General features: G+C 48.2%; 5 protein-coding genes across 15 annotated transcripts; 2 read left to right on the top strand and 3 right to left on the bottom strand.

Annotated features, from left to right (window-relative positions):
* Positions 1–185: 185 nt before the first annotated feature.
* Psme2 (proteasome activator subunit 2) lies at positions 186–3727 on the top strand. The gene is made up of 11 exons (XM_076850057.1): positions 186–313; positions 622–654; positions 1071–1133; positions 1377–1463; positions 1573–1603; positions 1690–1787; positions 2573–2641; positions 2775–2842; positions 2992–3046; positions 3435–3521; positions 3614–3727. The coding sequence occupies exons 1-11, from the start codon at positions 266–268 to the stop codon at positions 3692–3694; spliced, it is 720 nt and encodes a 239-aa protein (XP_076706172.1). The 5' UTR covers positions 186–265; the 3' UTR covers positions 3695–3727.
* A 1294-nt stretch (positions 3728–5021) lies between these two features.
* On the top strand, positions 5022–7294 carry Emc9 (ER membrane protein complex subunit 9). 2 transcript variants are annotated; one of them, XM_076848180.1, is made up of 5 exons: positions 5022–5383; positions 5536–5612; positions 6596–6665; positions 6780–6847; positions 7004–7294. In XM_076848180.1, the coding sequence occupies exons 1-5, from the start codon at positions 5186–5188 to the stop codon at positions 7182–7184; spliced, it is 594 nt and encodes a 197-aa protein (XP_076704295.1). In that variant the 5' UTR covers positions 5022–5185; the 3' UTR covers positions 7185–7294. The 2 variants fall into 2 exon arrangements, with proteins under 2 accessions (XP_076704295.1, XP_076704294.1); XM_076848179.1 differs by having other exon boundaries at positions 6753–6847; positions 7004–7291.
* Positions 7227–10019, bottom strand: Psme1 (proteasome activator subunit 1). The gene is made up of 11 exons (XM_076848178.2): positions 9829–10019; positions 9135–9167; positions 8926–8988; positions 8714–8824; positions 8578–8623; positions 8366–8463; positions 8109–8177; positions 7947–8014; positions 7787–7841; positions 7626–7712; positions 7227–7458 (listed from the first exon to the last, which is right to left on the bottom strand). The coding sequence occupies exons 1-11, from the start codon at positions 9865–9867 to the stop codon at positions 7378–7380; spliced, it is 750 nt and encodes a 249-aa protein (XP_076704293.1). The 5' UTR covers positions 9868–10019; the 3' UTR covers positions 7227–7377.
* A 2039-nt stretch (positions 10020–12058) lies between these two features.
* Positions 12059–13333, bottom strand: Fitm1 (fat storage inducing transmembrane protein 1). The gene is made up of 2 exons (XM_076850050.1): positions 13053–13333; positions 12059–12687 (listed from the first exon to the last, which is right to left on the bottom strand). Exons 1-2 carry the CDS (start codon positions 13316–13318, stop codon positions 12075–12077), a joined length of 879 nt encoding a protein of 292 aa, XP_076706165.1. The 5' UTR covers positions 13319–13333; the 3' UTR covers positions 12059–12074.
* Positions 13334–16561: 3228 nt separating this feature from the next.
* On the bottom strand, positions 16562–24822 carry Dcaf11 (DDB1 and CUL4 associated factor 11). Of its 10 annotated transcripts, none has more exons than XM_076850039.2 (15): positions 24485–24822; positions 23868–24102; positions 22708–22835; positions 22348–22475; positions 22037–22101; positions 21663–21763; positions 21287–21433; positions 21024–21078; positions 20621–20689; positions 19879–19936; positions 19605–19790; positions 19004–19157; positions 18379–18531; positions 17498–17604; positions 16562–17402 (listed from the first exon to the last, which is right to left on the bottom strand). In XM_076850039.2, exons 2-15 carry the CDS (start codon positions 24020–24022, stop codon positions 17268–17270), a joined length of 1641 nt encoding a protein of 546 aa, XP_076706154.1. In that variant the 5' UTR covers positions 24023–24102; positions 24485–24822; the 3' UTR covers positions 16562–17267. The 10 variants fall into 10 exon arrangements, with proteins under 10 accessions (XP_076706154.1, XP_076706155.1, XP_076706157.1 ...); XM_076850040.2 differs by having other exon boundaries at positions 23868–24097; XM_076850042.2 differs by having other exon boundaries at positions 23868–24097; positions 24489–24822.
* Positions 24823–26135: the final 1313 nt, after the last annotated feature.

Here is a 26135-nt window from a genome sequence, read left to right as displayed (position 1 = left end):
AGTTCCAGTCTCCGCGCCCCTACTCTAGTCCCTCCCTTGGACAGCCTCTGGGTTTGCGACCCAGACAGCACCGCCCCTCCTAGTGGCAACTGGCTGGGAATGGCTGAGGGACTACCTACTTTTTGCAGCCCGACAGAGGGTGTGTGTGTGGGAGGGGGTAAGCCGAAAGGGGGCGGGACTGAGGGGGGCGGGCCTGGACACAGGGAGTGAAAGCGAAAGCCGGGGCTAGAGTCCCGGAGATCGAAGATTTGGCAACTGGAGCAACATGGCCAAGCCTTGTGGGGTGCGCCTGAGTGGGGAGGCCCGAAAACAGGTAATGGGGAACCGGAAACCAGGACGGGGACGGGGAACCCTTCTAATGGAGGCCAAGCTGGGTGCTCTAGGGGACCGAGGCCATGCCAGAGAACTCCCCCAACCTGTCTGTAGTGCTTTCACTTCTGTACGGTAATTTCCAGATTCCTGCCCTTTCACCACTTTCTGTACTGGAGCAGGGACTTCCAAGGAAAACTGGCTTGTGGAAAAGGCCATAGCCACAGTTGGATGGCAACCCTTTGGGGCTGGGATCTTACTCTTGATAACTGAAAAACTCTTAAACTAACATCCGGGTTCTGCTGTCTGCAGGTGGATGTCTTCAGACAAAATCTTTTCCAGGAGGTAAGTCTCTGAATTCAAGTGATTTGGCCCAGAATCTTAGAGCAATACTTGAGTGTCACAACCCCTCAGTGACCCCGAATCCACCCTAGACTTGGTCCCTACTTTCCTTACCAAGTCTACACCCAAGATGAACTCCTAATTATTGATTTCTACCTTTAATTTGACCCTCTAAGAATTCTTCCCCCACTTTCCTCCCCTCTTTTGATGGGGAGGGAAAGGCATGACCCTCAAAGCAGGAACACCTCAGTCCTAAACTTGGTTCTAACACTTACAATCGTGGGCAAGTCCCTTCATTTCCAAGACTTAAGTTTCCTCATTTGTAACCCAGTAATTTCCAAGGGCCTGTCCAGTTTCACTTTTCACACATTTCACTGATGGTCTTCTATGGTTCCCCAAACTTGCAATGTAACCCACAGGCTGAGGAGTTCCTCTACAGATTCTTGCCACAGAAAATCATGTACCTGAGTCAGCTTTTGCACGTGAGTAGTGTGGGTCCCTTCTGCCCCATCCTGTGGCCTCTCCTTTCTGCACACCCTCTTTAACTATCAACTGGGTTCAGCGCACAGAGAACAATTGTGAGTTGTGGATTGAGAGTATCAGAATGGTGTGTAAGGCCTGAGCCCAGATTGCAAAGCAAAGGGCAAATGGAGTGTGTAGAGGGAAGGCTATGACTTAGGGTGAAGGGAAGAGGCTGGGCAGCACTGACACTGAACTCTGTGCAGGAGGACTCCCTCAATGTGGCTGACCTGACCTCCCTCCGGGCCCCTCTGGACATACCCATCCCAGACCCCCCACCTAAGGATGATGAGGTGAGGCACCCGGGGTACAGGGTTTAGACTATAAACCCAACTGAGCTGATAGCCTTTTGGCCTTCATGACTTTTCTAAGGAAAGCTTCTTTACCCCGTTCTTGCCTTAGATGGAAACAGATAAGCAGGAGAAGAAAGAAGGTAATGGAGGAAGGGGTGATCAGGGAAGGGGAAATGACACACTGACTACTAGAGGAGAAAGGGCCCAAATCCCTTCTTTCTCACAGTACCCAAGTGTGGATTTCTCCCCGGGAATGAGAAGGTCCTGGCCCTGCTTGGTCTAGTTAAGCCAGAAGTCTGGACTCTCAAAGAGAAATGTATTCTGGTAAGCCTGGGAACTGGGAGAAGTGGGAAGAGAAAATAAATATCTCCTTCAGAGATGCAAGGCCTTCATCCAGAGACCTTGTCCCAAACAAAGAAACTTCCTTCTGTGCTTTGGGTTTAGATCCCCTTTGTTCTAATTCTGTTAGACCTTTGCTATTACAGTAGCACTCTTGAAATCTGAGACTGCTATATCCACTCTATAACCTCATATTGTACTGCTGTATCAGGTACACAGTGGAGATGATGGAATAGAGTGAATTGGTTTAAAGGTGTGGATCCTAGAGGGAATCTGGGTTCAAATCCTTATTTTCTCACTTACCAAGTTGATAACCCTAAGTCACTTAGACATTCTGTAACTCGGCAGGGGGGGCAGGGGAGACATTCTGTGACTCTGGTATTTTATTGTTAAATGACTACAATAAGAATATATAAGTTGGGCCAGACATAGTGACTCCTAGGGAGGTTGAGACAGAATAATCACAAGATAGAGGCCACCCTTGGTCACTTAACAAAATTCTCTCTCAAAAATAAAAAGTAAAAAGGGCTGGGGATATACCTCAGTAGTAGCGTGCCCTTAGGTTGTATCCACAGTATTGCAAAACACACACACACACACACACACACACACACACACAAATATGCACGTGACAATTAAAAATTAAGTGAAATAAATAATTTATAGCACAAAGCCTGGCATATAATCAGTGCTCAATTAAATAGAGCTGTTATTAGAAAGTGGCATAAGAACCCAGTAGGTTTGTTGAATGATTCTTCCTCTTAATGTAGGTGATCACTTGGATCCAGCATCTGATCCCTAAGATTGAGGATGGAAATGATTTTGGGGTGGCAATCCAGGTAAGAAAAGGGTGACTGAGGACACAGAAAGGAAACTTGGGAGACATAGGAGTTATGCATGAATTAGGTGGAAAGGGAGCTAATGAAGGAGATAGGAGATGAAGTATTCTCTTTGCCTCCCATGTCACCACAGGAGAAGGTGCTGGAGAGGGTGAATGCTGTGAAGACGAAAGTGGAAGCCTTTCAGACAACCATTTCCAAGTGAGGGCTGCTGCATGAAAGGCTGCAAGGACATTCATTTGGGACTGCCAAAGCTAGGCAGTCCTATCAGGGTGATGGGAGATTCTGGGAAGGGAATTTGAATATATCTCCCTGAACACAATCTGTGTTATATCCTTTGCTTGTGACAGGTACTTCTCAGAACGTGGGGATGCTGTGGCCAAGGCCTCCAAGGAGACCCATGTAGTGAGTGCATAGCCCACCAGTCTTTTAGCTGACTGACTATGGGTGGGACTGGAGGTGGGTGGGAAGAGGTCTTCTTCATGACTTTCCCAATGTGGAGAATATTAAACCAAAAATATTTCTCAAAAAAAGTAATTACAAAAATTAACAAAGAAAAAAACCCTGTCCCCTAAAAATTTAAGAAAAAATTACAGAAGAAAGAAAAAGAAAAAGCATTGCCTAGTTTGGGCTTCCACAACCATGACATTTTCTTCTGCCTTATCCTATGGGATACCCTTCCTTGGTGCTGAGTAGGAGCTTATCTTCAATTTACCTATTCCCTATATGAGGAAACCAAACTGATAATCCAGCCTCCCATGGGATTGACTCAGCTTTGCCTCCTGTATCCTAGATGGATTACCGGGCCTTAGTGCATGAGCGAGATGAGGCAGCCTATGGGGAGCTCAGGGCCATGGTTCTGGACCTCAGGGCCTTCTATGTGAGTGTGGAATAGACTCCTAAGGGAGGTGGATGGATGGGGTGGTGCTGGAGGCTAAGAACCTAACTCCTGCTTTTCTGCCCTTCCTGCAGGCTGAGCTTTATCATATCATCAGCAGCAACCTAGAGAAAATTGTCAACCCAAAGGGTGAAGAGAAACCATCTATGTACTGAGATGGAAAATAAATGACCTATACTGTGTGATTATCTGTGGTGTATCATTGATTTGAAGCACATTCATTGAGTGCTGAGGTGAATGTGGTGGGAATGGGAAAAAGTACCAGGAAGACAAAAATGAATTAAGTGCTCATTTTCTTCTTAAGAGGTCTTCTTAAAGAACAGGGTGGAAATTGTTATATGCCATGCAGATAATCCACATTTTGGAGTATCACAGAGTTATTTCCATCTAGTGGTCTTATGTTTCATGATAAAAACACATCTGAACAGAGCTCTTACAGAAATAATCAAGTTTTAGATAGATGGGAAAGCTATGTGGCTGAGGTCCAGAAATACAAACCAAATGAAAATCCTTAGCTCATAGCAAGCCTGGAAAGAGAATGTTGTTTCCCTGGGAGGATTAAGGGCGAATAGCTGAACTTCTTAAGGGCTGGCAGAGGGGGAAAGTCCTTCAAAGCCATTGTGATAAAGTTAATGTATCACAGATCATTATGAGAACAATGATTTGTAAAGTTTTTTTTTTTTTTTTTTGGTCTCTTTTACTCGATTTCAGCTATTTGCTTTCTTTGTAATTGCCTTTTGGTATTCAGCTCTGAAAAGGTGGTAGAGACAAGGGTCCTCTGCTGTGATCTTTGCTATAAACTCTATAGGACTGTTCTTTAATCTAGGGCCTTGTCCCGGTTTTTTTTTTTTTTTATGTTTATATTTTAGTTATAGGTGGACACTATCAATTTTTATGTGGTGCTGAGGATCAAACTCAGTGCCTCACGCATGCTAGGCAAGCGCTCTACCTTTAAGCCACAACCCTAGACCCCTTGTTCCGTTTTAAAATATGGAATAAGAATGCTCCATAGCATTTGACAGTTTGGAAGTCCATCTATATCTACGTCTTTATATATCTCATTTATAATAGGAGCAAGGGAGTCGGCTTTTTCCCCACCTTCAAAGATCCTCTGTTGCCTGATTGCAGGCACCCAGCTAGTTCTGAGGGGATCATTGGAGAGATAACAGGTAATCCGCAGAGCCAACCAGCAATCAAGAGCAAAAGTCGGGTAGCCCAACCAAGAAGCGCGTGGTTTCCTTTCTTTCACTTCTGCGCATTACTTCCTCCTCGCCCGAGGCAAGGGCGGGGCAAGACTAGAGCGCGGTCGTTGATTGGACAAAATGAGATCCTCTAGACCTATCAAAGAGCGGAACTTGGGCGGGACTCAAGCGTGTACTTCTAGGAGCCAGCGCGGACCTGAGCCTGTCGCTGGGGGCCGAAAGGAGGAGCTTGGCGTGGCGGGATGCGATCGCCACCGCCTTCTCCGCCACGCTGGGGGCGGGCTCCCGACCTAGATCTCCCTGAGTCCGTCGGCTGCCTTCCAGACGTGTCATCATCACGGTCAAATCTAAGTGATAGGGCACCGGGAAAGGCCAAGCTCGCCTGCGCGGGGTGGAGAAATCACACTAATCCGGTTTACTGCGTCCCAGCAGGTCCCGCTTGTCATGGGGGAGGTGGAAATCTCGGCCCGGGCCTACGTGAAGATGTGCCTGCACGCGGCCCGGTACCCGCACGCTGCGGTCAATGGACTATTGCTGGCGCCAGCGCCGCGGGCTGGAGAATGTCTGTGCCTCACCGATTGTGTGCCCCTTTTCCACAGCCACCTGGCCTTGTCCGTCATGCTGGAGGTCGCTCTCAACCAGGTGTCACTACGGGGCACATATCCCCAACCCCGACCCTCTGGCTAGTCTCCTAACACCATTAGCTCAAGTCCATGCCCAGCCCCTTGGCAGCAATGCGCACCCACAGAGCCAGCAGCATGGTTTAGTTACTGATGGCTCCTTTCCCACGACAGGTGGACGTGTGGGGCACACAGGCCGGTCTGGTGGTGGCTGGGTACTACCATGCCAATGCAGCTCTGGATGACCAGAGGTGAGTGGGGTAGTCAGAAGTAGAAGGCAAAGGATTATGGAGATTGTGGGTGGGATGTAAATGAACTAATGTCATTCATTCCATCTTTCTTTCATCAAACGCTCAGGAGCAGGGTCTGTACATCAGGCACTATGCTGGATAGTAGAGTAAGGAGATATAAAGATAAATAAGACCTTCCCTGGAGGGGCTGCCACATGGGTGGGAAGGACAACTGTGTTTCAACAAGATGGGGCTGATCTTGCTTTAACTGAGGTGTCACCCAAGTGCTGCAAGAACACAGAGGAACCCTAACCAGCAACTTAGAAAAAAACCCCTTGATATATGTAACTATATATGTTTATATATATATCACATATATAAATCAAGTTAGAAATACTGTTTTCTAATTTGCCTTTCTCCCTCACTTAATAAATATTTGACATCTTTTGATCTCCACACCAAGATCTGCTTTAACACAACAGCTATAGTATATGAATATGGATATACCATAATTTATTTAAACATTGAGGTTATCTCCATGTTGAGACTTTTCTATTACTACAGTTAATTCTTTTTTCTTTCTTTCTTTTTTTTTGTGGTGCTGGGGAATGAACCCAGGGCCTTGTGCATGCGAAGCAAGTAGGCAAGTACTCTACCAACTAAGCTATATCACCAGCCCTACTACTGTTAATTCTTTATAAATCGACTCTCTTGGTTAGCATATGCTAAATATTACACTTTCAATTTGGATGGTTTATGCCAAATTACCCTCCAAAAGACCACCTTTGATTTCTGCTCTCACCAGCAGTGTCTGAGCACCTATTTCCCACAGCACTCAAGCATCAAGCAATCCTTCATCAAGCATCCAGCAGGCCCACCCCCCTCAGGCCAGCTACAGGGAAAGTCCACAACTACGACCACATCTATGAGACCTGGGAAGCCCAGCTCAAATGGATGGGGTCTGCCCACAGTTGGCTGCTCACTCTGATCTTCCCTCTACACAGCCCTGGGCCCCTGGCCTTGAAAATTGCTGGGCGAATTGCAGAATTCTTTCCTGATGCAGTACTTATTATGGTGAGGCTTGGGTTTCAAGATGGGGAGGTGGAGAGAGTCAGGAAGGAGATCCTTGAAACTCTTACCTGCCCTTCTTTGTCCACCCAGTTGGATAATCAGAAACTGGTTCCTCAGCCTCGAGTGCCTCCAGTCATCGTCCTAGAGAACCAAGGTCTCCGCTGGGTCCCCAAGGACAAGAACTTGTGAGTGCCCCACTCCCTCCACCTCATCTTAGAAGCCCAAGGTTCCTGGACCTTCTCTGTCCTTGGTCTTTCTTCTTCTCAAAACCCACCTTCTCTTAAGTCAGTGTCTGGCCCCACTGTCCTGATGTTTGACTTCAGTGGGGTTTTCTATTTCAGAGTGATGTGGAGGGACTGGGAAGAGTCACGGCAAATGGTGGGAGCACTACTAGAGGGCCGGGCCCACCAACACCTTGTGGACTTTGACTGCCACCTTGATGACATCCGGCAGGATTGGACCAACCAACAGCTGAACATCCAAATTACCCAGTGGGTTGGTTCCACAAATGAAAATGTCTGAGCTAGGACCAGAGGGTTCAGGATCCAATAAAGAGACTTGGGCTGGTGGGCAACAGTATGACTATATTTATTGTGCCTGGGAGGCAAAGTGAGGAAGAAATCTCAATGGTAGGAAGGTAAGGGAAAGTCTGGAATCCCTGGTAAAAAGCAGGAAGGTCTCTGCTGTACTCATCACAGAATGAGAGAGAAGTCTCTCAATAGATCATTCCCTTTGTTTCTCCTCGGGGCTTCTTGAGCTTCTCAAAGTTCTTCAGGATGATGTCATATAATACAGCCTATAGAGCCAGAGAGGAGTGAGGGTCAGTCACATGGTTCTGTACCCTACTTCTAGCTTGTGGAGAGGCCAAACTTTTGTCATTGTTGACACTTAGCCTGCAAGGTCAGGGAGTAGATGGCCTAGGAAAGGGGTCTGCCCACCCCTGCCCAGCCCTTGCCCCCTCACATAAGCGTTGCGGATCTCCATGACCATCAGCCGAATGTCCCGGTACTCTGCTTCATCCAACTCATGGACCAGCTGCCGATAATCACCCTGTGGAAACTCAGGGTCAGACCTGATTTGAAATGTGTACTTCCTCCATGCACCCTGACCTGGATATCACCTACCACATGAGGCTGTTTAGCTGCTTTGGTAACTGCATCACCACGCTCAGAGAAATACCTGTGGATAGGAGTATTATGTATGGAGTGGAAGAAGGAGAAAGTCCAGGCCTATTTCCCCAAACAAACAGAGTGTGTACAGGGGTGCAGGTGGCTGGTCACTCACTTAGAGATTTGAGTGTGGAAGCCTTCCAGCTTGGTGTGAAGGCTAGTCATCAGCTCAAATACCTTCTCCTAGGGAAAGAAAGCATGGTTGTGCATGTGTGGGGTGGTAGGGAAAAGATATACAAGTTATACAGGAAGATTGTGGGTAGGGTGATGCTCTTACCTGGACAGCCACTCCAAAATTATTCCCATCCTCAATCCGAGGTATCTGTAGCTGCAACCATGTAGTGACCTGGAGGGAGGGAATAGCATCAAAACCACATCTGCTCACATCCAATCCCAGGTTCCCATCTTCCCTTGCCTCCTTCATTTGCTGTGTCTTTTCCTGCTGAGACCTAGCAAGTGTCATGCCCTAACTGTTGGACCAAGAGCACAAAGGGTTTCACATGAAGGCAGGAAGGTAGAAGTGGGAGGGCTCACCAGGTTGAGTTGCTCAATGACATCCTTGATTTCAGGTTTCAGACGTTGCAGGAGGACCACAATCTTCTCATTGCAGTTCACTGGGCCACAGGGAGGACCTAGAAAGTGAGCAAGGGGTCAGTTACATGGCAGCCTGTGTGGAAAGGAGTCCTTCGGAAGGAGCTCCTGCAGCTTGGGACCCAACTGGTTTTCACTACATAAATTTCAAGTACCTTTGTCTTCATCTTCCCCTTTCTTCTTCTCATCCTTATCTTCCTTCTGTAGGGAAAGAAGGGCTCTTTGGAGACAGAACTAAAGCTGATGATTTTCCCCATAGTTAGGCCCCTCCTCCCAGGTCTCCTAGCTTGCCTCCTGCTGTTTCTTCCGATCCTCCTTCTCTTTGTCCTTGACTGGATCAGGCACTGGGATGTCCAAAGGGGCCTTCAAATTGCTCAGGTTGGCTTCATTGAGAGCTGGTTCCTGGGTGCAGGGTTGGAGGAAGACTGGAGATGAGGATATCCCTCTCAAGGCCCACCAGACTCTCCTCTTGGCCCCCACTCTCTAGTTCCCTGCCCTGATACCTTTAAAAATGCATCCAACTCAGAAATCTTCTTGGGGAAATAGCTCCCGAGCAGGTTCTCTGTCTGTGTTTGAGGTGGGGGTGGAGGAGGATGGGGTTCAGATTCAAATGCCTTTACAAGGCAGTGAGCCTGGGGTGACACTGCCCAGCAAGGGATGGCTGAGCAGCAAGAGCTGGGTAGAGAAGGGTTGCTGATGGGGCAGGTCTTACCTTGGTACACAGGTCTTCACGAAACACATCCACCTGTGGGGCACAGGCAACACTTCAGAAAGGTGGCTTAAGGCCAATGTATTTGGGCACAGAGTTGTGTGAGAGATGGAGTGGATCCCTCCAAAGTGACACCTGAAGATGGGGGATGGGTCCCTGTGAGGGTGGACTGGAGTGGTGGAGGAGGGGATCTCTGCAGACCTGGATATGGGGAGGGTGAAGAGGATCCCTGTGAAGCTGGATTTGGGGGATGAGAACATTCCTGGCAGTGAATGGTGACAGGTTTGCATCTCTCTAGATGAAATGCAAAGGCCCTGGGGTCGCCTGGGTTGTGTGAGGAGGAGTGTGAAGAGAGCCCTCTGTCAGTGGGCTGGGATGGAGTGTCCCACAGAATGAGATCTGAAGCCCTTTCTAAGGGAAAGACCGCGGTGGCAAGGGCAGGTCTGGCGCCCCAATTGTGTGTGGCCCCGGGGTTCTGGGCCAGTGGACTTCCCCTCCTGTCCTGTTCTCTGCTTCACCTCACTCCGCTGAAGCATGGCCACCTCGCCTCTCCCGGGGCTCAGGTGCTTGGGGCACGTAGCCCCCACACAGGTGGCGGCTGGGCAGCGGGCCAGGGGCCGGGGGCGGGTCAGGGGAACCCTCAGCGTCTCCGAGCCACGCCTCCCCAGTGGCCAGTGCTCCAACCCGCGGCGCTCACCTTGGCTTGGGCTTCAGGCTGGACCCTGAGTGTGGCCATGGCCGGGGCGAGGGGCCTCGCGCCGCACGAGGAGCCGGGAGTGGGCACCGGGAAGGGAAAGCGAAAGCAGCGCTCGCTCGCAACCCGCACGGCCTTCCTGGGTACTGGGGAGTGGAAGGACTGGAGGAGGCGGGGACTGCCCGGGAGTGGGGCGGGGCGGACCGCGCAGGAAGGCAGCTGAAGCTGGGCTCCCCCTAGAGCCCAAAAGGAGTGCTTCCTCCCGGTTCCTCCGCCTCTCCGCCCAGCTCCGGTTCCCGCCTCCCAAGGCTGGCCTTCCAGTCTCGTATCTCCACCCGCCTCTCACTGCCAGCCTTCTGCCTCCGCCCCTCCAGCCTCTCTCTGCCCGGCCTCCCATCTCCCTTCCTCTGCTACCGGCTCTGTTCTTCCCCTGCTCGGCCTGGAACAATAAATCTTATTTGGTATTCTTGCATTTTTTTTTTTTCTAAAATGGAACAAAGCCTGGCATCTCTTCCCTAGCCTCTCCAGTATGGTCCCCTGGCTACATGGGCATCCTCTGTCCCACCAATCCATATTCAGACATTGACACCATGCCTACTCAAGCCATTATCTGCTCCCCTCGGGACCCGAGCTGCAGGCTCCATTCCTCTATGACCTGCTCTTGCAGAGCAACAGGTTTGTGTCTCTCTAGATGAAATGCAAAGGCCCTACCTGACACTTGTCTCCCCTTCAAGTTCATTTTCTATTTCTTTCCGCCTCATTCATTACACTTGCAAATACTTGGGTTTTTCATTTGTCTTTCAAAGGCCTCTTGTTCATTTTTGCCTCAGATAATTTGCCCTTGAGAAACCCTTTGCCTCAAACACCCTTCCCTTGGATGTTGACATTCAATTCTCAGATCAGCTGTTTCCTCTTCAAGGAGATCTTTCTTCATTATCCCTTATAAAGTACTTCTCTCCAAGCTTCTGTTATAAATCAGTGTTCTAGTGCCTTCATAGCACTTATCTCTGATATTAGCCAGTTTGTGGTGTGTGTGTGTGTGTGTGTGTGTGTGTGTGTTTGTGTGTGGTTAAGAGAGGGTAATGTAGTGGTTTAAACTAGGGCTAAGCAATCTTTTTTTTTTTTTTTTTTTCCCTGTAAGAAATTAGATGGTAAATATTTCAGGCTTTCTGGGCCTTACTGTGTCTGTAGCAACTACTCAATTCTGCCATTGTAACACAAAAGCAGACTATATAAATGAATTAGTGTGGCTAGGTTCCAATAAAAATTTATGGACACTAGAATTATAGTTTTATATAATTTAAATGTGCCATGAAATGTTATTCTTTGATTTTTTTTAGCCACTTAAAAATGGAAAAATCAGATGCTGCCATACATGACTGCAATCTCAGCCGCTAGGGAGGATGAGGCAGGAGGATCAAAAATTTGAGGACAGACTCAGCAACTTAGCAAAGCTCTGCCTTAAAATAAAAAATGAAAGGGTGTGTATAGGTCAGTGGTAGAGCGCCCCTGGGTTCAATCCCCAGGGAGTTGGGGGAGCCGGAAGTAAACCACTTTTCGTTCGCAGGCCATACAACAACTGGCCACAGGAGGGCAGTAATTGGCTAATCCCTGGTTTAGGGCACAGCCATTGCACCGGTATTGCCTGGGTTTCTATTCCTGTCTCCTCAATACCTGTGAACAAATTACCTAGCCTCTGTGCCTGGGTTTCTGCAATTGTGAAAGAGGAACACTACTAAATCAACCTGATAGTGTTGTTGCGAGGACTAAATGCATTAATTTATATAAAAACTTATAGACATTTAGACATTGTTAAATAAATGAGCACAGAGATACCCTATGAGGAAGACAGAGATAGGAAGTGTTCCTTTATGGGGTCCCCAGAGAGGCAGCCCCTTGAAGATAGTGGAGAGGAGATTTAGTGGAGAAATTAGAAAAAATAAATAAATTAGGCTGGAGAGAAGCACCTACTCAGGGAGGGTGATATACACACCTAAGGACACTATCATCTGCCTTTGCAGCACCATCCCTTGAAACCACAGCCCCAGAGAGCCAGAAGTCTGCAGACCAGGAGACTGAAAGGACAGAGGAGGAATGGAGGTCATGTACAAAGAAGGATATTCAAGGCTGATGACAGAAGGAATAGTTGAGGAGCCCCAGTGACTATTCAGACCCCTTTCTTATCCTTACCAGGACCCAAAGGAACAATGAGAGGAGACAGAGCTAGGCCTGATGTGCCTTTATTTCTTTCAGTTATGCTTGCGGCTAGAGCGGGGGTGAGGGAAAAGCCCATGGCCTGGGCTCCCTGGAGACCAGGGCTGATGATACCAGCTACCATAGGTAAGGTACCAGGCAAAGGTGCCTACTGCGGCACCCACCACCTTGTGAGTGTACTGGTGGAAATAGATGACGGTACAGAGCAGCAAGAAGTTCCAGAGGCCCAGCAGAAGCACGTTGAGCAGGAAGACCAGGCGCAGGGGGGTGCCAGCAGGCAGCCCATGGGCCAGGTACTTGGCAAACACTGCTGCTTCCTCAGCCATAAGCAGGCAGCAGAAGGTGAGCAGGAAAGTGTGGGAAGAGACGGTGTAGCCCCGCCACTGGTGGCCTGCAGCCAGGCAGCTGCGGCGGTCAGGTAGCTCGTGAAGCAGCAGGCCCTGGGGCAGAGGCTCGAAGCAGGAACCAGTCAGGTCTTCGATGAGCAGGAAGGCCCGGCCGGCCCCCCTCCACACTGCTGCCCCCACCACCAGTCTGCTCAGGTGCCTGGCAGTCACTGCCACTCTCCGTGTAGCCAGGAACACCACCAGCAGCACAAAGCCCCCCAGGAAGGTGCATGTCCAGCCCCAGGCTGAATTCACAAACTTGCTGTGGGCAGAGAAGAGAGAAGGCTACTGAGACCCCTCCCCCCACCTCACCTCCCCATCCTGGTCAATGTTCCCATCATTGGTCTGTCCCCAGTTCTACACATCATCACTGGTTCTCCTGCCCATGTCCTTTATAGCCCCCAGCCATTTAAACGTCACTATCCCTTTAGAGGACCACTGAGCATTCTAGGGTCCACATTTCCTCTTCAGTTCTACTCCTGCCCCTACCCTGTACCCCCACACTGTCCCCCTCCCCCTCCCTCTGACCTTCTCCTCAACCTTCTGTACTATTTTTAGAGTTCAGACTGGCAGCAGAACAGAAACCTAGAGAAAGGAGCCGGGTCCCATGCCCTTATGTGGACTCACATGTTGAAGAAGTTGCCGTGGCTGGCGAAGATAGTCCGAGGGTTGACGTGGAACTGTAAAAGGGGCCCAAAGATGACCACCGCTGCCAACCAGGCATGGTAGAGGCGCCGTAAGCAGGGGCTTCCCAAAAGGCGGGCAGCCTGTTCACTTCCAAAGTACAGCAAGGCAGAGGCTACCCAGAGGAGCACCTTCACCAGGCAGCCCAGCAGTGCCCGGATTCGGGTCCCAGCCCCCGGCCCTGCCCCCACCACCGGCCCCCGCTCCATGTTCCCTCCCCTCCCCACTAACTGCCTGCTCTGCTGGGCAGCTGAGGAGGGGCTGATGGCCCCCCCTCCTCGCTGGGGCAAGGACAGGCAGTGACAGGTGTGGCAGACACAGGGCAGAGCCCTGTTGGCAGCTGGCAGGCGGGGGAGAGGGGCGGGGGGTAGTAAGGGGCCAGGGTGAAGGGCTGTCACGTCAGCAGGGTCCTGGCCTCGGGTGTGTGATAGTGTGTGTCCTGACAGCAGCCTGAGTCCTTTCCTATTAGCCCTGTGTCCTTAGCTCCCTCCAATTACATTCTAATTCATGTCTCGGGACCAGGCCTACTGTTCAGGGCTGTCATGTCTACAGCTGCTTGAGTGTGCCTGCCTTAGTTTGGTCATCCCAAATCCCTCTACCCTGTACCCGACTCCACAGGGAAATAAGAGGTCATGAAGTTAAAACTAACCAAATTTTAAAAGTCATTCAAACAAATCTGTGTCTGTCTTATTATCAGTGTGGTCTAGTCCTCCTGGGGTTCTGGGAAGCAAGGTGGGTGTGCACAATAGTGTCCCCTTTAGGTTGCAGAAAGCCTATCAACTGTGGTGTCCACTTCAGTGAACTGTGACCCCTGGACTGAGGGGGCTCTAAAGGGTTAATTTAGCCCAGGGCTGCTGTGCAAACCAATGGTTGTGCAATGAATGCACAAGGGAGCACATCTGATGGGGCACCATTTGTGTTTATGATAATGACCAACAGAAGAAATTCAAATGTTCTGAGAAAGGCATCTTGTGTGAAATGATTAGTAGCCCAGGTTAGACTCTCAGAACCCCAAAGATGAGGTTTATTCTCAGGTCACAGGGGCACAGGTGACCCTAGAAAAAAAGAAATCCCCAGTCTGGACAATTCTTCAAAACATTAGGTTTACTCAGTTGTGATAGTGAATACCTATAATCTTACTGACTAGGGAGGCTGAGGCAGGAGGATGGCAAATTTTAGGCCAGCTTCAGCAATTTAGCGAGGCTCTAAGCAATTAAGTGAGACCCTGACTCAAAAAAGGGTTGAGGATGTAGCTCAGTGGGGGTAAAGCACCCCTGGTTTAAATCCCTGATACCCCAAACAAAACAAATAAACAAAATCTTTAGTTTCATTTGGATGTGGTGGTACAAGCCTATAATCCCAGTGATTTGGGAGGTTGAGGCAGAAGGATCCTAAATTAGAGATCAGACTCAGCAACTTAAATAAAAAATAAAAAGGGCTGGAGATCTAGCATGGTGGTAGAGTGCCCTTAGATTCAATCCCCAATACCAAAATCAAACAAACAAATAAAAACTTTAGGTTTTGTCCTCAACCAATTACCCTGAGCCTCAGGGTTGCCAGTCTGGGCCTCCTAAACCCACCACTGGGCTGGAGCAGCAAGAGAGCAACTGACCCAAGAAGTCCCTGTTATTCAGTAACTATTTCAAGATCACTTTTTTTGTCTTCCTTCTTCATTCCTCAAAACTGATGGTGGGCTTTCAGAGCACAGCAGAGGCCCATGAGGCAGTGAAATAAATGAGCAAGAAAGGTTCCCCAGATTGTGTCCTAACAGTGACTTTGACTTTGGGAAAATCTGCCAATCCTTCTCTGTACACAGGGCCCTCATCTATAAATTGATCAAGATAGATTAGATAATCAGTGAAGTACCTTCCAAATCCTAAAATCCCAAACTTCAACAGAGTGGCCTTCATATCTCTTTGCTCAGACACTATAAGAATTTTGAAGACCTACAGACCTCCTCACACATTTTTTAAGTTGGACATGAAATGTTCCATTTGTGATTCTGAATAGTTGAAAAAGACATACATAGCTTCCAGTGTATTTTATCTGCTGACATTTGAAAATAAAGCTATCACTTTTCTTTTTCTTGCAGTACTGGGGATGGAACCCAGGGCTTCATGTATACTAGGCAAGTGCTCTACAACTGAATTACATCGCCAGCCCTATATTACTCTTTTACAGGTGTCCAGTGGAATCTAAACACTACAGTAATGAAATATCTCATCATTATCCACTTTAAAAACATGTGAGAAGATATTAAATCAGAGATCATATTTCTTTTCTATATTCCCCACAAAATTTATCTTAATGTTTTTATGCTGGAAAGTCTTTTATTGGCCATTTGTCACATTCTTTGCAAAAAAGCATATGATTTAAATTTTAATTAAAAATTTTTCCTGTGATCATGAAGTCCTAAAACTTTTTTCCTTCTGGACTGAATTTTCATTATAATTGTTAGTAGTACAAAATATACAATTAGTATTAAAAACAGTTTACACAGTTCAATAACATAAAATCATACTGAAAATGCCTGAGAGGATGGATGGTCCCTGAGACCTTGATCAGATGAGGCTTTGGGGATACTGATTTTAATTTGCCTCTTAATTTGGCACCTGGAATTAATAGATTCTGGGTGAGCTGGGAGGGATCCTGGTGGTGAAGTGATGGGGGAGGACTGAAAGGGCAGGTGGGAAAGGAGATCTGGCATGATAGTTTCACACTAGGTAGATTAATCTAAGGAATAAGAACATGTAGAGGCTGAGGAACTGGACAGTTATCTTTTAATAGTATCTATTTGGGGCCAGGCATGATGGCTACTCCTGTATTCCCAGCTACTTGGGAAGCTGAGGCAGAAGAATCACTTGGGTCCAGGAGTTTTGAGATCAGCTTGGGTAATGTGGTGAGACCTCACCTCACAACAAAAACACCATACCTATCTAGCTCTTAAATAGGTACCCCTTTTACCCTTTGCTGTGAGAATCCCTGGAAGTGTACACCTGGGTTTCTAAATTGCCTTAGAGAGCAAGACATGCTGTGGGGAAAGATCTCATCAGAGCCAGATGTGAAACAATCTCACTCAGCCTTCAGTTTCCTCTGAGGCCTGAAGTTCTGAATGGTAGGCATCCACATGGGGTTTTCTCTGGCTCTGTGTTCACTCACCACCTCTTGTGAAGACTGGAGCAGCTCTAGAACAGAGCTATTCACAGTATTCCTGGGCTGTAACAAAAACTGTGCTTATCTTCTGCTGTCTCCTGGGAAGTTTCTGAGTTTGACAGGGAGACCCTGTTGCAAAGCTCAGTTAATAAACAATTTTAGCATTTTCTTTTCTCATAGGGTGTCAAAAGGATGTTTTCTTCTACTGAGGAACATACCTGAAGGCTTTGTTGAAACTGTTAAAGTGAGAGGATAAAAGAACTAGATATGAAAAAGAAACAGTGAGCAGAGACACTGAGCCAGGTTCCCACAGAGGATTTATTGAGGGAGCCAAAGCCAGTGAAAGGACAAAGGAGCCCTATTTCAACCTCCTTCCTTGAAGCTGCTGACCTCCAACATGACAGGACTTTCAGAAAGGTAGGGCCTGTGCCATGTGGGGCTGCGTGAAACTTTTGGAGACCCCTGCCTCTCACATCACAGCCTGTCCAAATCCAAAGACCCAGGCAAGAGAGAAGACATAATCTTCACCCCAGGAGAGTGCTAAGGAAACACCTTTATCTATCCTGCCCTCCCCACCCCCTTAGACCTCAAGAAGAAAGGCCAGGACACCTGGCTCTCTGACTGGCCAATCTAATCCTCAATGTGAAGACCTGGGCAATGGGCCTGGCTGACAGGTTAATTTACACCTGTCCTCAGGCATCTATCTAGGAGCAAACACCTAACATCATAACATGATTAAAAACACTCAGGACAATTCTCTTGCTGGCAGAAGTCCCACCAGACCCTGGCCAGAGATAGGAACCCAAGCCTACTGGGTGTGCATACATGAGAAGACCACCTGGCCTTGTGGGGTGGATCTTGCAGGGCTAGCCAAAAGCCTGGGCTTCTGTTTCTTGCCACCCAATTCCAGAGATTCCTCCAGACATTCCCCAGAAGAGAAAGAGGAGGAGAAAGAGGAAGAGAATTTGTTGAGAGGTTCACCCTGTAAGGAGCTGGACGTCTGATCTACTGGGGTGAGGAAAAGGCCGTACAAGAGCGGAGCACTGGGGTAGGGGCACTGGTGCGTTCCTCTGTCTCTGGCATGTCATCCGGGAAGTACTCAGCCTGGCGATACTGCCACAGACGCAGGTTCCCGTCCCACTGCAGGGCAGAAGGTACCAAGTAGTCAGGGGGTGCTGCCCCTTCCCAGGTCTAAGTCCCAGATATGTACTGGTCCCTCAAACTTGCAACCTCACCGAACTGCTGACAATCTTCTCTTCAAAGGGGTGCCAACTGACATCACGCACACAGGCTTTATGGTTCGTCAGCTTCTTCACGATGTGGCCACTGAGGAGATCATACACTGTCCGGGAAAGCCAGAGTGGAGAGGAGCTGCCACAGACCTTTAAGGCACCCACTGGCTCCCCAAAAGGCACCAATGACCTAACTCTTGGGCAACTTCCCATTTTCCCATGGGAATGGGGTTATTTTGGATTCCTTCCCCAGCTTAGGTTGAGGCTATGGTATGTTGGTATCCCTGATCCTCAGCTAAAATTCAAAGGCCTAACTTTAGAAAACAGTTGCCTTAAAGCTCTTAGCAAGATACAGACAGTGGCAAAAGTGAATTCTGCACCTGCTTGTCCTTGGCTAGACAGGGTGCATCTCTCATTTCTGCATGGGTCTCTGTGTACCTACCTAGGTGCAGCATGCTGTCAAGCTTTTTCTATCTATAGTTCTGCTTGTGTTTCTTTTTGTGCATTCCTCTTGCTTCAGTGATTGGAAGTCCTTTGCTACTTGATGCTCTCTTTTTGTGTCATTCTTTTTGCCTGTTTCCTCCTACCTTTCATCTGTAACCCCTTTCCTTGACTAAGAAAACATAACAAACTATATTTTTAGTAATCGATTATGTTTACTGACTAAATTCCATGTCCCTTTTCTTAATTTAAAATGCTCACAAACAGAATGTTTTTTATTCTCTGTTTAAGCCTCCCCTGCTCCAGGCCAAATTAAATTTCACTAGGAGTTGTCATTTGGATTTTTTTTTTTTTTTTTTTTTTTTGGTTGCTCTGGTTATAGGTGGAATGCCAGAGAAACATTCCTGCTCTTCCCAAGCCCCCTGTTCTGACACAATCCTTACCAACCACTTTGCCAGTGGAGCAGCCACTATAGATGAACTGCTGGCCTGTGCTATGAGTCGGGGAGAAGCGGCAGCGGATGAGGGTATGCAGCACCCCGTGGCCTCGGTAGGTCATCAAGGAGCTGTCCCCTGGGAGCTTCAACTTCCGCCAGGCTGGGTAAGGATTCATGGAAAGCTCTAAATTAGGGAGTCTGCTTCTGGATTGTCCAGTTGTTCTTAGCAAAGACTCAGAGACAACGGTCTCTCTAGTCTTGACTTTTTTTGGGGGCAACACTGGGGATTGAACCCAGTGCCTCACACATGCTAGGCAAGTGCTCTACCATTGAGTTATGTCCCCAGCTCTCAAATATTAACTCTTTCCCCACCCAACAGTCAACAGTGATCAATATACTTTTGTACTGATTGGCTCTGGGTGATCCCCAGCCTTCAACCCTGGGAATCCCTGGATATCCTCGTGGGCCAGTGAATCAAGGGTTAATGCCTAGAAAAGGGGGTTGTGATAGGGCTCCGGGACTCCCGGGCTACAGATGAATCCATTGAGCCCATGCCAGACCCTACCAGTGATCAAGTACTTTCATTTCCAACCCAATTCTTAAGTCTAAATCTCAATTCTTTTCATTTTCACCTTTTTTGGGCACCTGCTGCCAACGGTAGTCCCAGTTTTGCTGGGTGGCAGCCTGGCGTGAGGCTTCCATGCCTTCCCGGCTGGAAAAGCGTCGGATATCCCAGAGCTTGATGGTCTGGTCTTTGGAGTTGGAGATGAGATACCGGGCATCACCCTATGAATCCAAAGATAGATCAGAGTTTGCCATGTCACTACCTGTTAATCTAGTTCCCTGCTCTAGCTGAGGGGTAAGAACCTTTCCTTTTCTGATTTTGCTTGCCTCTTTCTTCATCCAGGTGAGTTCATCTTTGATGCTCTGCTTCAGATCTCACCCTCTAGTTAGGTTTTCCTTTCTTTGCCCAGGGTACTGATTGAATATCCTATTTTATTCTAGATTAGATGTCCTCTACTTTTCTTGTAAAGAAAACCCTGCCTGCTTCTTAAGGATTGGCAGATATGAGGGAGCTCATGTTTCCTAGTTTAAGCCCCTTCTCTAAACTACTGCTCTTGCACACCCCGGCTAATGAAGAGCTTGTCAAATACCCACACCAGTATCCTTCACACCCTCCTGGGCAACCAGAACTTCAGTAGCCTGGCTGTGCTGCCCTGCCTCTCTGCCCACCTTGCTGTCAATGAATGTGATGCCATCCTGGTGTCCAGCCAGTGCACCCACGGGCTTGGGGTCATCCTCCCGCATGGTGCGTCGATCCCATACTTTGCAGATGGCATCATCTCCCCCAGAAAACAGGATCTGGGAGCTTATATCAGCAAAGGCCACTGCATTCACATCATCTTCATGAGATTCAATCTAGAGGAGAAGAAGGCTAACACACTTAAGATTCCTTAAAATAGGTCAAAGACCAGAAGACAGAGGCTTTAAGTCTCAGGAATAATACCTGAAGGGTGCGCCGGTTTTGTTCTCGGTCAAAGACATACAGACAGCCATCATTGGCCCTGAAAGGGAAGGGATAAGGAGGGTGCTAGAGCCATGACTGAGTGGACCAATTTTATGTATACTCTGGAGAGTCCTGCTGAGAAGTTTTATTGAGGGTCAAGCCCTTGTCTGTTCCTATACAGGACGTAGGACAAGAGTGAACTTTGTTTTCTTTTTTTTTTGAATTTTTTTTTTTTTAAGAGAGAGAGAGAGTTTAGAGAGAAAGAGAGAGAACTTTAGTATTTATTTTTTAGTTATAGGCGGACACAACATCTTTGTTTATACGTGGTGCTGAGGATCGAACCCAGGCCGCACACATGCCACGCAGGCGCGCTACTGCTTGAGCCACATCCCCAGCCCCTTTTTTGAATTTTTTAATGTTTATTTTTTAGTTCTCAGTGGACACAACACCTTGTTTGTAGTGGTGCTGAGGATCGAACCCGGGCTGCATGCATGCCAGGCGAGCGCACTACCGCTTGAGCCACATCCCCAGCCCCAAGCTTTGTTTTCAAGGAGACTTGAGAACTGTTTCCTCATGTTGGGAAAATGGTGAGCAAGAGGGGAAGCAGCTCATAAACCCCAAATTTAGAGAAGACTGGTTGTTGTCCATAGCTAACAGTTCAGCCTCTGTGACAGCAGAAGTGATCTCTAGCAGAACTTCTCTATCTCATTAATTGAGGGGGACATCCCCCACAAACACTTACCCCCCAAGTATTTCTCGTCCATCTGAGGAGACAGCAATGGAAAAGACAGCAAAGCGACGCTCATCTGGTCTGAAGAAAGCAAAGGAGTTGTGTTGGGTGGACTACCCTATAGCTTTTGTTAATCTACAGAGAATCTGACAAGGATTATAAAAAAAAGAACAAGAAAGCCTTCCGATACATGCTAGAATGCAGACCACATTAATGAGAACCTATAAATAATCCTGTAACTGTCTATTTCACCCTGGTCTTCTGGCTGACAATTCCCTCCCAGGAATCCATGCAGAGAAACTTGCAACCAGTATACTTTTCCCTCTAAGTGGGAGTTTCAGTTCAAGAGGTTTGCTCCTGGGGAGACTTCCTTGAGAAGTTTCTAGAGAGTATGATGAGAAAGAGAAGCCAATACCTTAGATCCAGGGCAGTGTGTGTGTCTCCTTCCCCATAGATATTGCAGATATGAACTAAGGGAAGCAAAAGAAACAAAAATTTTTCAGGGCTGTGGACAGAATGTGGAAATGAAGCTATGGAAGACACAGAAAAAAAGGTAAGGTCATCAGAGCACCTTGAGAGTGATTTTCTCAGGACAGGACATGGAGTCTTGTCTCAGAGAAGGATGCATGGAAATCTCATATTCTAGGCTGGAGACATAGAAGTCTGGTGTATACTCACTGTAATCAGACCAGCTGGAGTAGAGGAAGTGGTTCCCATCAGGGGTGAAGGCCACATCCAAGACGCTCCAGCCTACATCCCGGGCCTTGATACTCTTGAATTTATGGAAACGGCCATATCGGCAGTCATACAGTCGGATTGTCTGGTCTGTGTAAGTAGGAATCAGGCAGAATTATGGAACACCTTTTTGTACCCTTCCTAGATCATACCTCTCTCTCAGTGTCTGTAGACTCTTTCCTTTATCATGGGAAGCAGGTGCTAACTAAGCATCACTAAATTAGGTTCTGAGCTCCATGGTCTATGACTTTCTGTCCTCAGTAAACTCATTCCTTGTTCCAGAAAAAGGCAGTATAATTATAGGAGCTGGGTCTGGTACCTTGGCAAGCAGACATGAAGATTTGACCATCTTTGCTGTAGATACCACAGAAAGCCTTCTGTGAGTAGGTATCAGTGAAGCCCAGACCATTGGGCAAGAAGCTGGGGAAGCAAAGTGAAGGGTAAGTGGAGCTCAGAATAAGAATTTCAGTTAGCAGAATGTAACGCCAGTAAAAACACATTATTCCTTTTTACCTTCAGCTATTCCACCATCCTCTAAATTTCTATACTTTTCCATTTTGTTTATTCTCAAAGCCTCAACCCCTTTTAACTAACCTTAATATCTCAGAAGATCCTTTAACACCTACCCCTTCAATATTTAGGAGAAAAGATCTATCTGGCCCTTAGAATCTCTCCACCAAGCCCCATACTCACTGAGACATCACTCGAGACCGTTCTCCAAGGGAGAAGCTTCCCCGGTGGCAGAGGCCCCGTTCTCTCTAAATGGAAGGGATTGGGGAATATTGCTAGCAGAAATAGAGGGCCACTTCAGTCACACCAACCCCCTCCTCCAAGGAAATTGTTTTTGCTACTGAAACACACACCACACACAGTAGTCTGTCCAATATGGACTGGCTAACTCTCCAGCCCCAGCACTTGAGGTTTCCTTGCAAAGTTTGCTTCTTTTTTCTCTCTGGTTGCCTAGCAGGTCTGCTGCTAGGCTGGCTGGAGGTGGAGAGGCCTACCTGGTGTAGCATTCGAGGAAAACTGTTCTCCTGGGATGCCTGCCTAAGTCCCAGCCGCCCAGTGGCTAGTTCCACCTGTGTCTTGATCTCATTGCATTCCAGTTCCCGGGTGTCAGGGGTTGCATCCACTGTGAATACCAAAAAGAAGTTTCTGGGTCTTCCAGCCCCAGAAGATACCAAAATTATGCCCAAGCCCACCCAATATGGCTGAATATATACAGGGGCTATATTCCCTCATTTCCTCAATTATCCCATCCTCTTTTTTTTTTTTTCAAATTAACCTATTATCCTTCACCAGAATAAAAAAGGGTTTCCTAGTGAAAAATCTTTAAACATTAAGGTTTTGGTCTATCCTCTTACCAGGTGGATTGTATCGATCTCCGAGACGACCATCCCAGGCACTGTCATGCTCTTCTTCCGAGTCCGAGAGGGCCTGGATGAGTTGTAAATTTGCTGCACCTCCTCCCTGCACCAACCTCACTTGGCCTCTGTGGAGAGACCCCCCCCCATTATAAAGGAGGGGACCCCTTTCTCCAAACCAACTAAATTCAGAGTCAATAGCTACCCAGCTCTTACCTTTGGTACTCATTTTGACGTTTGAGGCTAACTAGCCCTTGGCTGTTATTTTCAGTCTCCCATAAGACACTGTAGAAAACTGATTTGTACTTTTGGTGCAAGAGCAGAGAACCCTAACATGCTGTGGAGGCTGACCTACTAAGCTGACCTCTCCAAGAACTAAACAGGAGAGCATTTCCTTCTGAGCCTCTGTTAGAGGAATCCAGCATGGAACACAATATTCTTAGGGCTCTCAAAGTTTATCTTCTAAGGAGCCACACAAAAAGAAACAAAGCCAGCTGCACCCTTTTCCAGTCAATTCCTGGTGGTTACTCTCTTCAAGGCAATTGTTTCCTCAAAAACAATGTTAGAGTTTGGGGCTGGGATTGTGGCTAGTGGTGGAGTACTTGCCTAGCATGTGTGAGGCACTGGGTTCAATCCTCAGCACCACATAAAAATAAATAAATAAAAATAAAGGTATTGTGTCCATACAACTAAAAAAAAAAATCTTAAAAAAAAAAACTGTTAGAGTTAGGCCAATTTAAACTTATTTTTCAAGTAAATCCACATGGTCTCATATCATGTGTCAATTACTTCAACATCCCCCTCCCCAACTCTTTACCTCTCAAATAACTCCTTTCCCATCAATGCCCCCCCCCGTTTTTTTCTTTCCTTTTACTTACATGGAAGTTAGATCACATTCTGTAGTTATAGCCAGAGAAATTCCCCTAAGCAGCCCCTTCAACACAAGAGTGGGTCCTTTGTTGATTGGCCCCAAGTAAGAACCACTCTTACTGGGCATGGAGCTGAGTGCCATGGGTGTGCAGTAGGGAAAGGCTGCTTGGTTTAAACATTACAGCGTCTTGGACTAAGCTCATTCCCTATACTCTGTAATTTTCTTGCCTAGAGTTGGGATCAAGGGACTGTGGTGGCACCTTGTGGAGCCACACCAGAGAGTAAGTTACCTGCGAAGGAGATAGGCCAGTACCTGGGCCAGATCCACATCTTCATCCTCCTCTTCCTCTTCCTCGCTCCGACGCAGGCCAGCCCCTCTTCGGGACAAGCCCTCAGAGGGGTCTCCAGACCCGGATCCTGCGCTGCTGCTGTTCCGAGAGCCCATCTTCTGATCACAGCATCCTTAGGTCCTGTGCAGAGGCTCCTCTTGTCACCTCCTTGGGTTTGTTGAAAGCAAAGTCTGCTCTAGAAAGACCAGGATCTCCTGAGTTGATGGCGGTAGCTATCTCTAGGAGGGAGACCCTTCTTAGTGACTGAGATCCCGTCTCTTTAGCCTATGACAACTCCCAACGCTTCGGGAACACAAACCTTCCCCAATCCTGTGAGCAAAGAACGCGGAGTGAAGCTTAGGGTGCGACCTTAACTCACAAATAAGAATCCTTTCAAGAGGAATTTCTCAGCTTCCTACCTCAAACTCACCTATCAAAGTCCCCTGGGGGGTGGAGTCCCAGGTAACCCCTCCGGTCAACCAATCAAAATCACTCGCGGAAGAAAGCGCCTCACTAGCTTATCTCATCCAACCAATCAAAAGCCTTAGGACTCAGAGACCCCCGACAACCCCCCTTACCGACCAATCAGAGTGCTTTCTTTCAGGAGCCGGCAGCAACGACAGCCAATGAAGTTAGAAGTCTGCCTAACACCCCTTCCTTCTTTGCCTCACGCCCACGTGGTGTTCCGGGGGTGTGTACACCAAAGGGGAGAGGAAGCCGAGAAGCACCTCCCACTGGAGCCGGCGGTTACCGCCCCGTGCGGGACCACCCACCAGCCAGGAGCGGTCGCAGGACCCGCGGAGGCGCGAGGCCTTGTTTACACCGACTGCTGCCGCAGCTTCCGTCAACCGCTCCTCCGTCACGCGCCTCCTTCGTCATGCATCTCCCGGCTTCCCCGCCGGCAGGCTGTCTACGTCACGCGACGCTCCTGATGGCTCCGCCCCCTTGATCCGCTAACTGGACCGCCGAGTACGGTGATTGATAGGTGGGCGGGAGGAAGTGCGTGACAGAGGAGGGGCATTCACTCTTGGTGGAGAGGACTACCGGGAAACTTGTAGCTTTCTGCTTAAGAGATAGCGGAACTAGACGTAATGACTGGGAGGCGGGGTTCACAAAAGAATCGGTTGATGATTAGCTACTGAGAGGTATTGTAGCGAGGGATGCAGTTTACCGTTGATCCCTAAAGATCATTTGGCCTTGAACTTCTTGGACACTGCCCCGGAGCCTCCACTTTGTCCCATCCCCCAGCATTCTCTTTCGTTCTCTTAGCTGGCCTAAGCTCCATCGACTCTGTCCCAAAGAGTGTCCGACGCCTTTACGTCACAGTTGGGGGACTCAGACCCACACCTTTCTTGTGGGTTTAGCTTGTGGAAACCTTGTTCTTGTAGGAAGAGCCTTTACTAGACCACCCCTTTTCCGCTTAGTCCTTTTTAGACGATCCTTGGCTTCCCTCTGCAGTCTTTGCAGACGCTCCCTAATATACCCTTCTGTCTCCTTGGGCCTTTCGGATTCCGTCAGTTCCCTGAGACGCTCCCTTGGCCTGTCAGGATTTGCCGATCTTCCCTCTGTTTTCGCGCGGAGCGGCTCAGTACCCGGCCGCGAGTTCAGGGTGTGCACGCGCGCCGCCTCCTACCCTCTCCTGCGAGTTTATGAGTAACAGGGCTGAGTCCAAGGCCGGGACCTGCCACGTCTGGGGATCCTTGCCCGGGCTGGGGGTTGGGAGATGTGACCTCGCTGTGCGGGTGCGAAGGTCTGGGGTTTGAGCTCCATTAAGCCCCACCTGCTCGGGACCCTTAGAAGTGCTGCCAGATTTCTTTACCTAGCTCCCTAAGGGCGGAGAGGGGATTGCGGGCCCTCAGTTCCTCTGGCTGGAGCTCACTTGCTGGAAGACTTTGGGGTGATATTCCCCCGAGCCCGTCGCTGGGACCTGCTTTGTGGGCGTGCGACTTTTGTGGTCGAACAGAGGGCTTTGCCCTTAGAAGAGTCCCATGCTTAGTGTAATAATGTTCTGGTGTCACCGTTTTGAAATTATTAATAACTTAAGCGGCCCGTATTTTTATCTTGCTCTGGACTCCATAATTATGGAGGCTGTTCTGTGCCTTTAGAATAACATGTTTCTGGGTTGTCCAGCGGGGAAAATCTGGACTTATTTTGATCTTTTCCTTGCCTTTAAGTTCAGTTTTTTTAAGTCCTATAGATATTTTACCTGAGGTTAATTTTTCCAGTCAC

The sequence above is a fragment of the Callospermophilus lateralis genome, chromosome 3 (assembly GCF_048772815.1).
Source record: "Callospermophilus lateralis isolate mCalLat2 chromosome 3, mCalLat2.hap1, whole genome shotgun sequence".
Taxonomy (NCBI): Eukaryota; Metazoa; Chordata; class Mammalia; order Rodentia; family Sciuridae; genus Callospermophilus; species Callospermophilus lateralis.
The sequence above is the reverse complement of the archived record's forward strand: the minus strand, read 5'-3'. Positions and strand labels throughout refer to the sequence as shown.

Bases quoted from the DNA above. Each gene is read 5' to 3' on its own strand.
- Psme2 (XM_076850057.1), top strand. From the start codon at position 266: ATGGCCAAGCCTTGTGGGGTGCGCCTGAGTGGGGAGGCCCGAAAACAG. The intron at 1,788-2,572 runs GTAAGCCTGGGA...CTCTTAATGTAG, and splicing joins TCAAAGAGAAATGTATTCTG to GTGATCACTTGGATCCAGCA. The intron at 3,522-3,613 runs GTGAGTGTGGAA...CCCTTCCTGCAG, and splicing joins TGGACCTCAGGGCCTTCTAT to GCTGAGCTTTATCATATCAT.
- Emc9 (XM_076848179.1), top strand. From the start codon at position 5,186: ATGGGGGAGGTGGAAATCTCGGCCCGGGCCTACGTGAAGATGTGCCTG. The intron at 5,613-6,595 runs GTGAGTGGGGTA...CCCTCTACACAG, and splicing joins GCAGCTCTGGATGACCAGAG to CCCTGGGCCCCTGGCCTTGA. The intron at 6,666-6,752 runs GTGAGGCTTGGG...TTGTCCACCCAG, and splicing joins CTGATGCAGTACTTATTATG to TTGGATAATCAGAAACTGGT.
- Psme1 (XM_076848178.2), bottom strand. From the start codon at position 9,867: ATGGCCACACTCAGGGTCCAGCCTGAAGCCCAAGCCAAG. The intron at 8,989-9,134 runs GTAAGACCTGCC...CCTCAAACACAG, and splicing joins GTGAAGACCTGTGTACCAAG to ACAGAGAACCTGCTCGGGAG. The intron at 7,842-7,946 runs GTGAGTGACCAG...TCCTATCCACAG, and splicing joins TTCCACACTCAAATCTCTAA to GTATTTCTCTGAGCGTGGTG.
- Fitm1 (XM_076850050.1), bottom strand. From the start codon at position 13,318: ATGGAGCGGGGGCCGGTGGTGGGGGCAGGGCCGGGGGCTGGGACCCGA. The intron at 12,688-13,052 runs GTGAGTCCACAT...CTCTGCCCACAG, and splicing joins CACGGCAACTTCTTCAACAT to CAAGTTTGTGAATTCAGCCT.
- Dcaf11 (XM_076850039.2), bottom strand. From the start codon at position 24,022: ATGGGCTCTCGGAACAGCAGCAGCGCAGGATCCGGGTCTGGAGACCCC. The intron at 21,764-22,036 runs GTGAGTATGGGG...TTGCTTCCCCAG, and splicing joins CGGTCTCGAGTGATGTCTCA to CTTCTTGCCCAATGGTCTGG. The intron at 17,403-17,497 runs GTGAGGTTGCAA...TCTGCCCTGCAG, and splicing joins AGAAGATTGTCAGCAGTTCG to TGGGACGGGAACCTGCGTCT.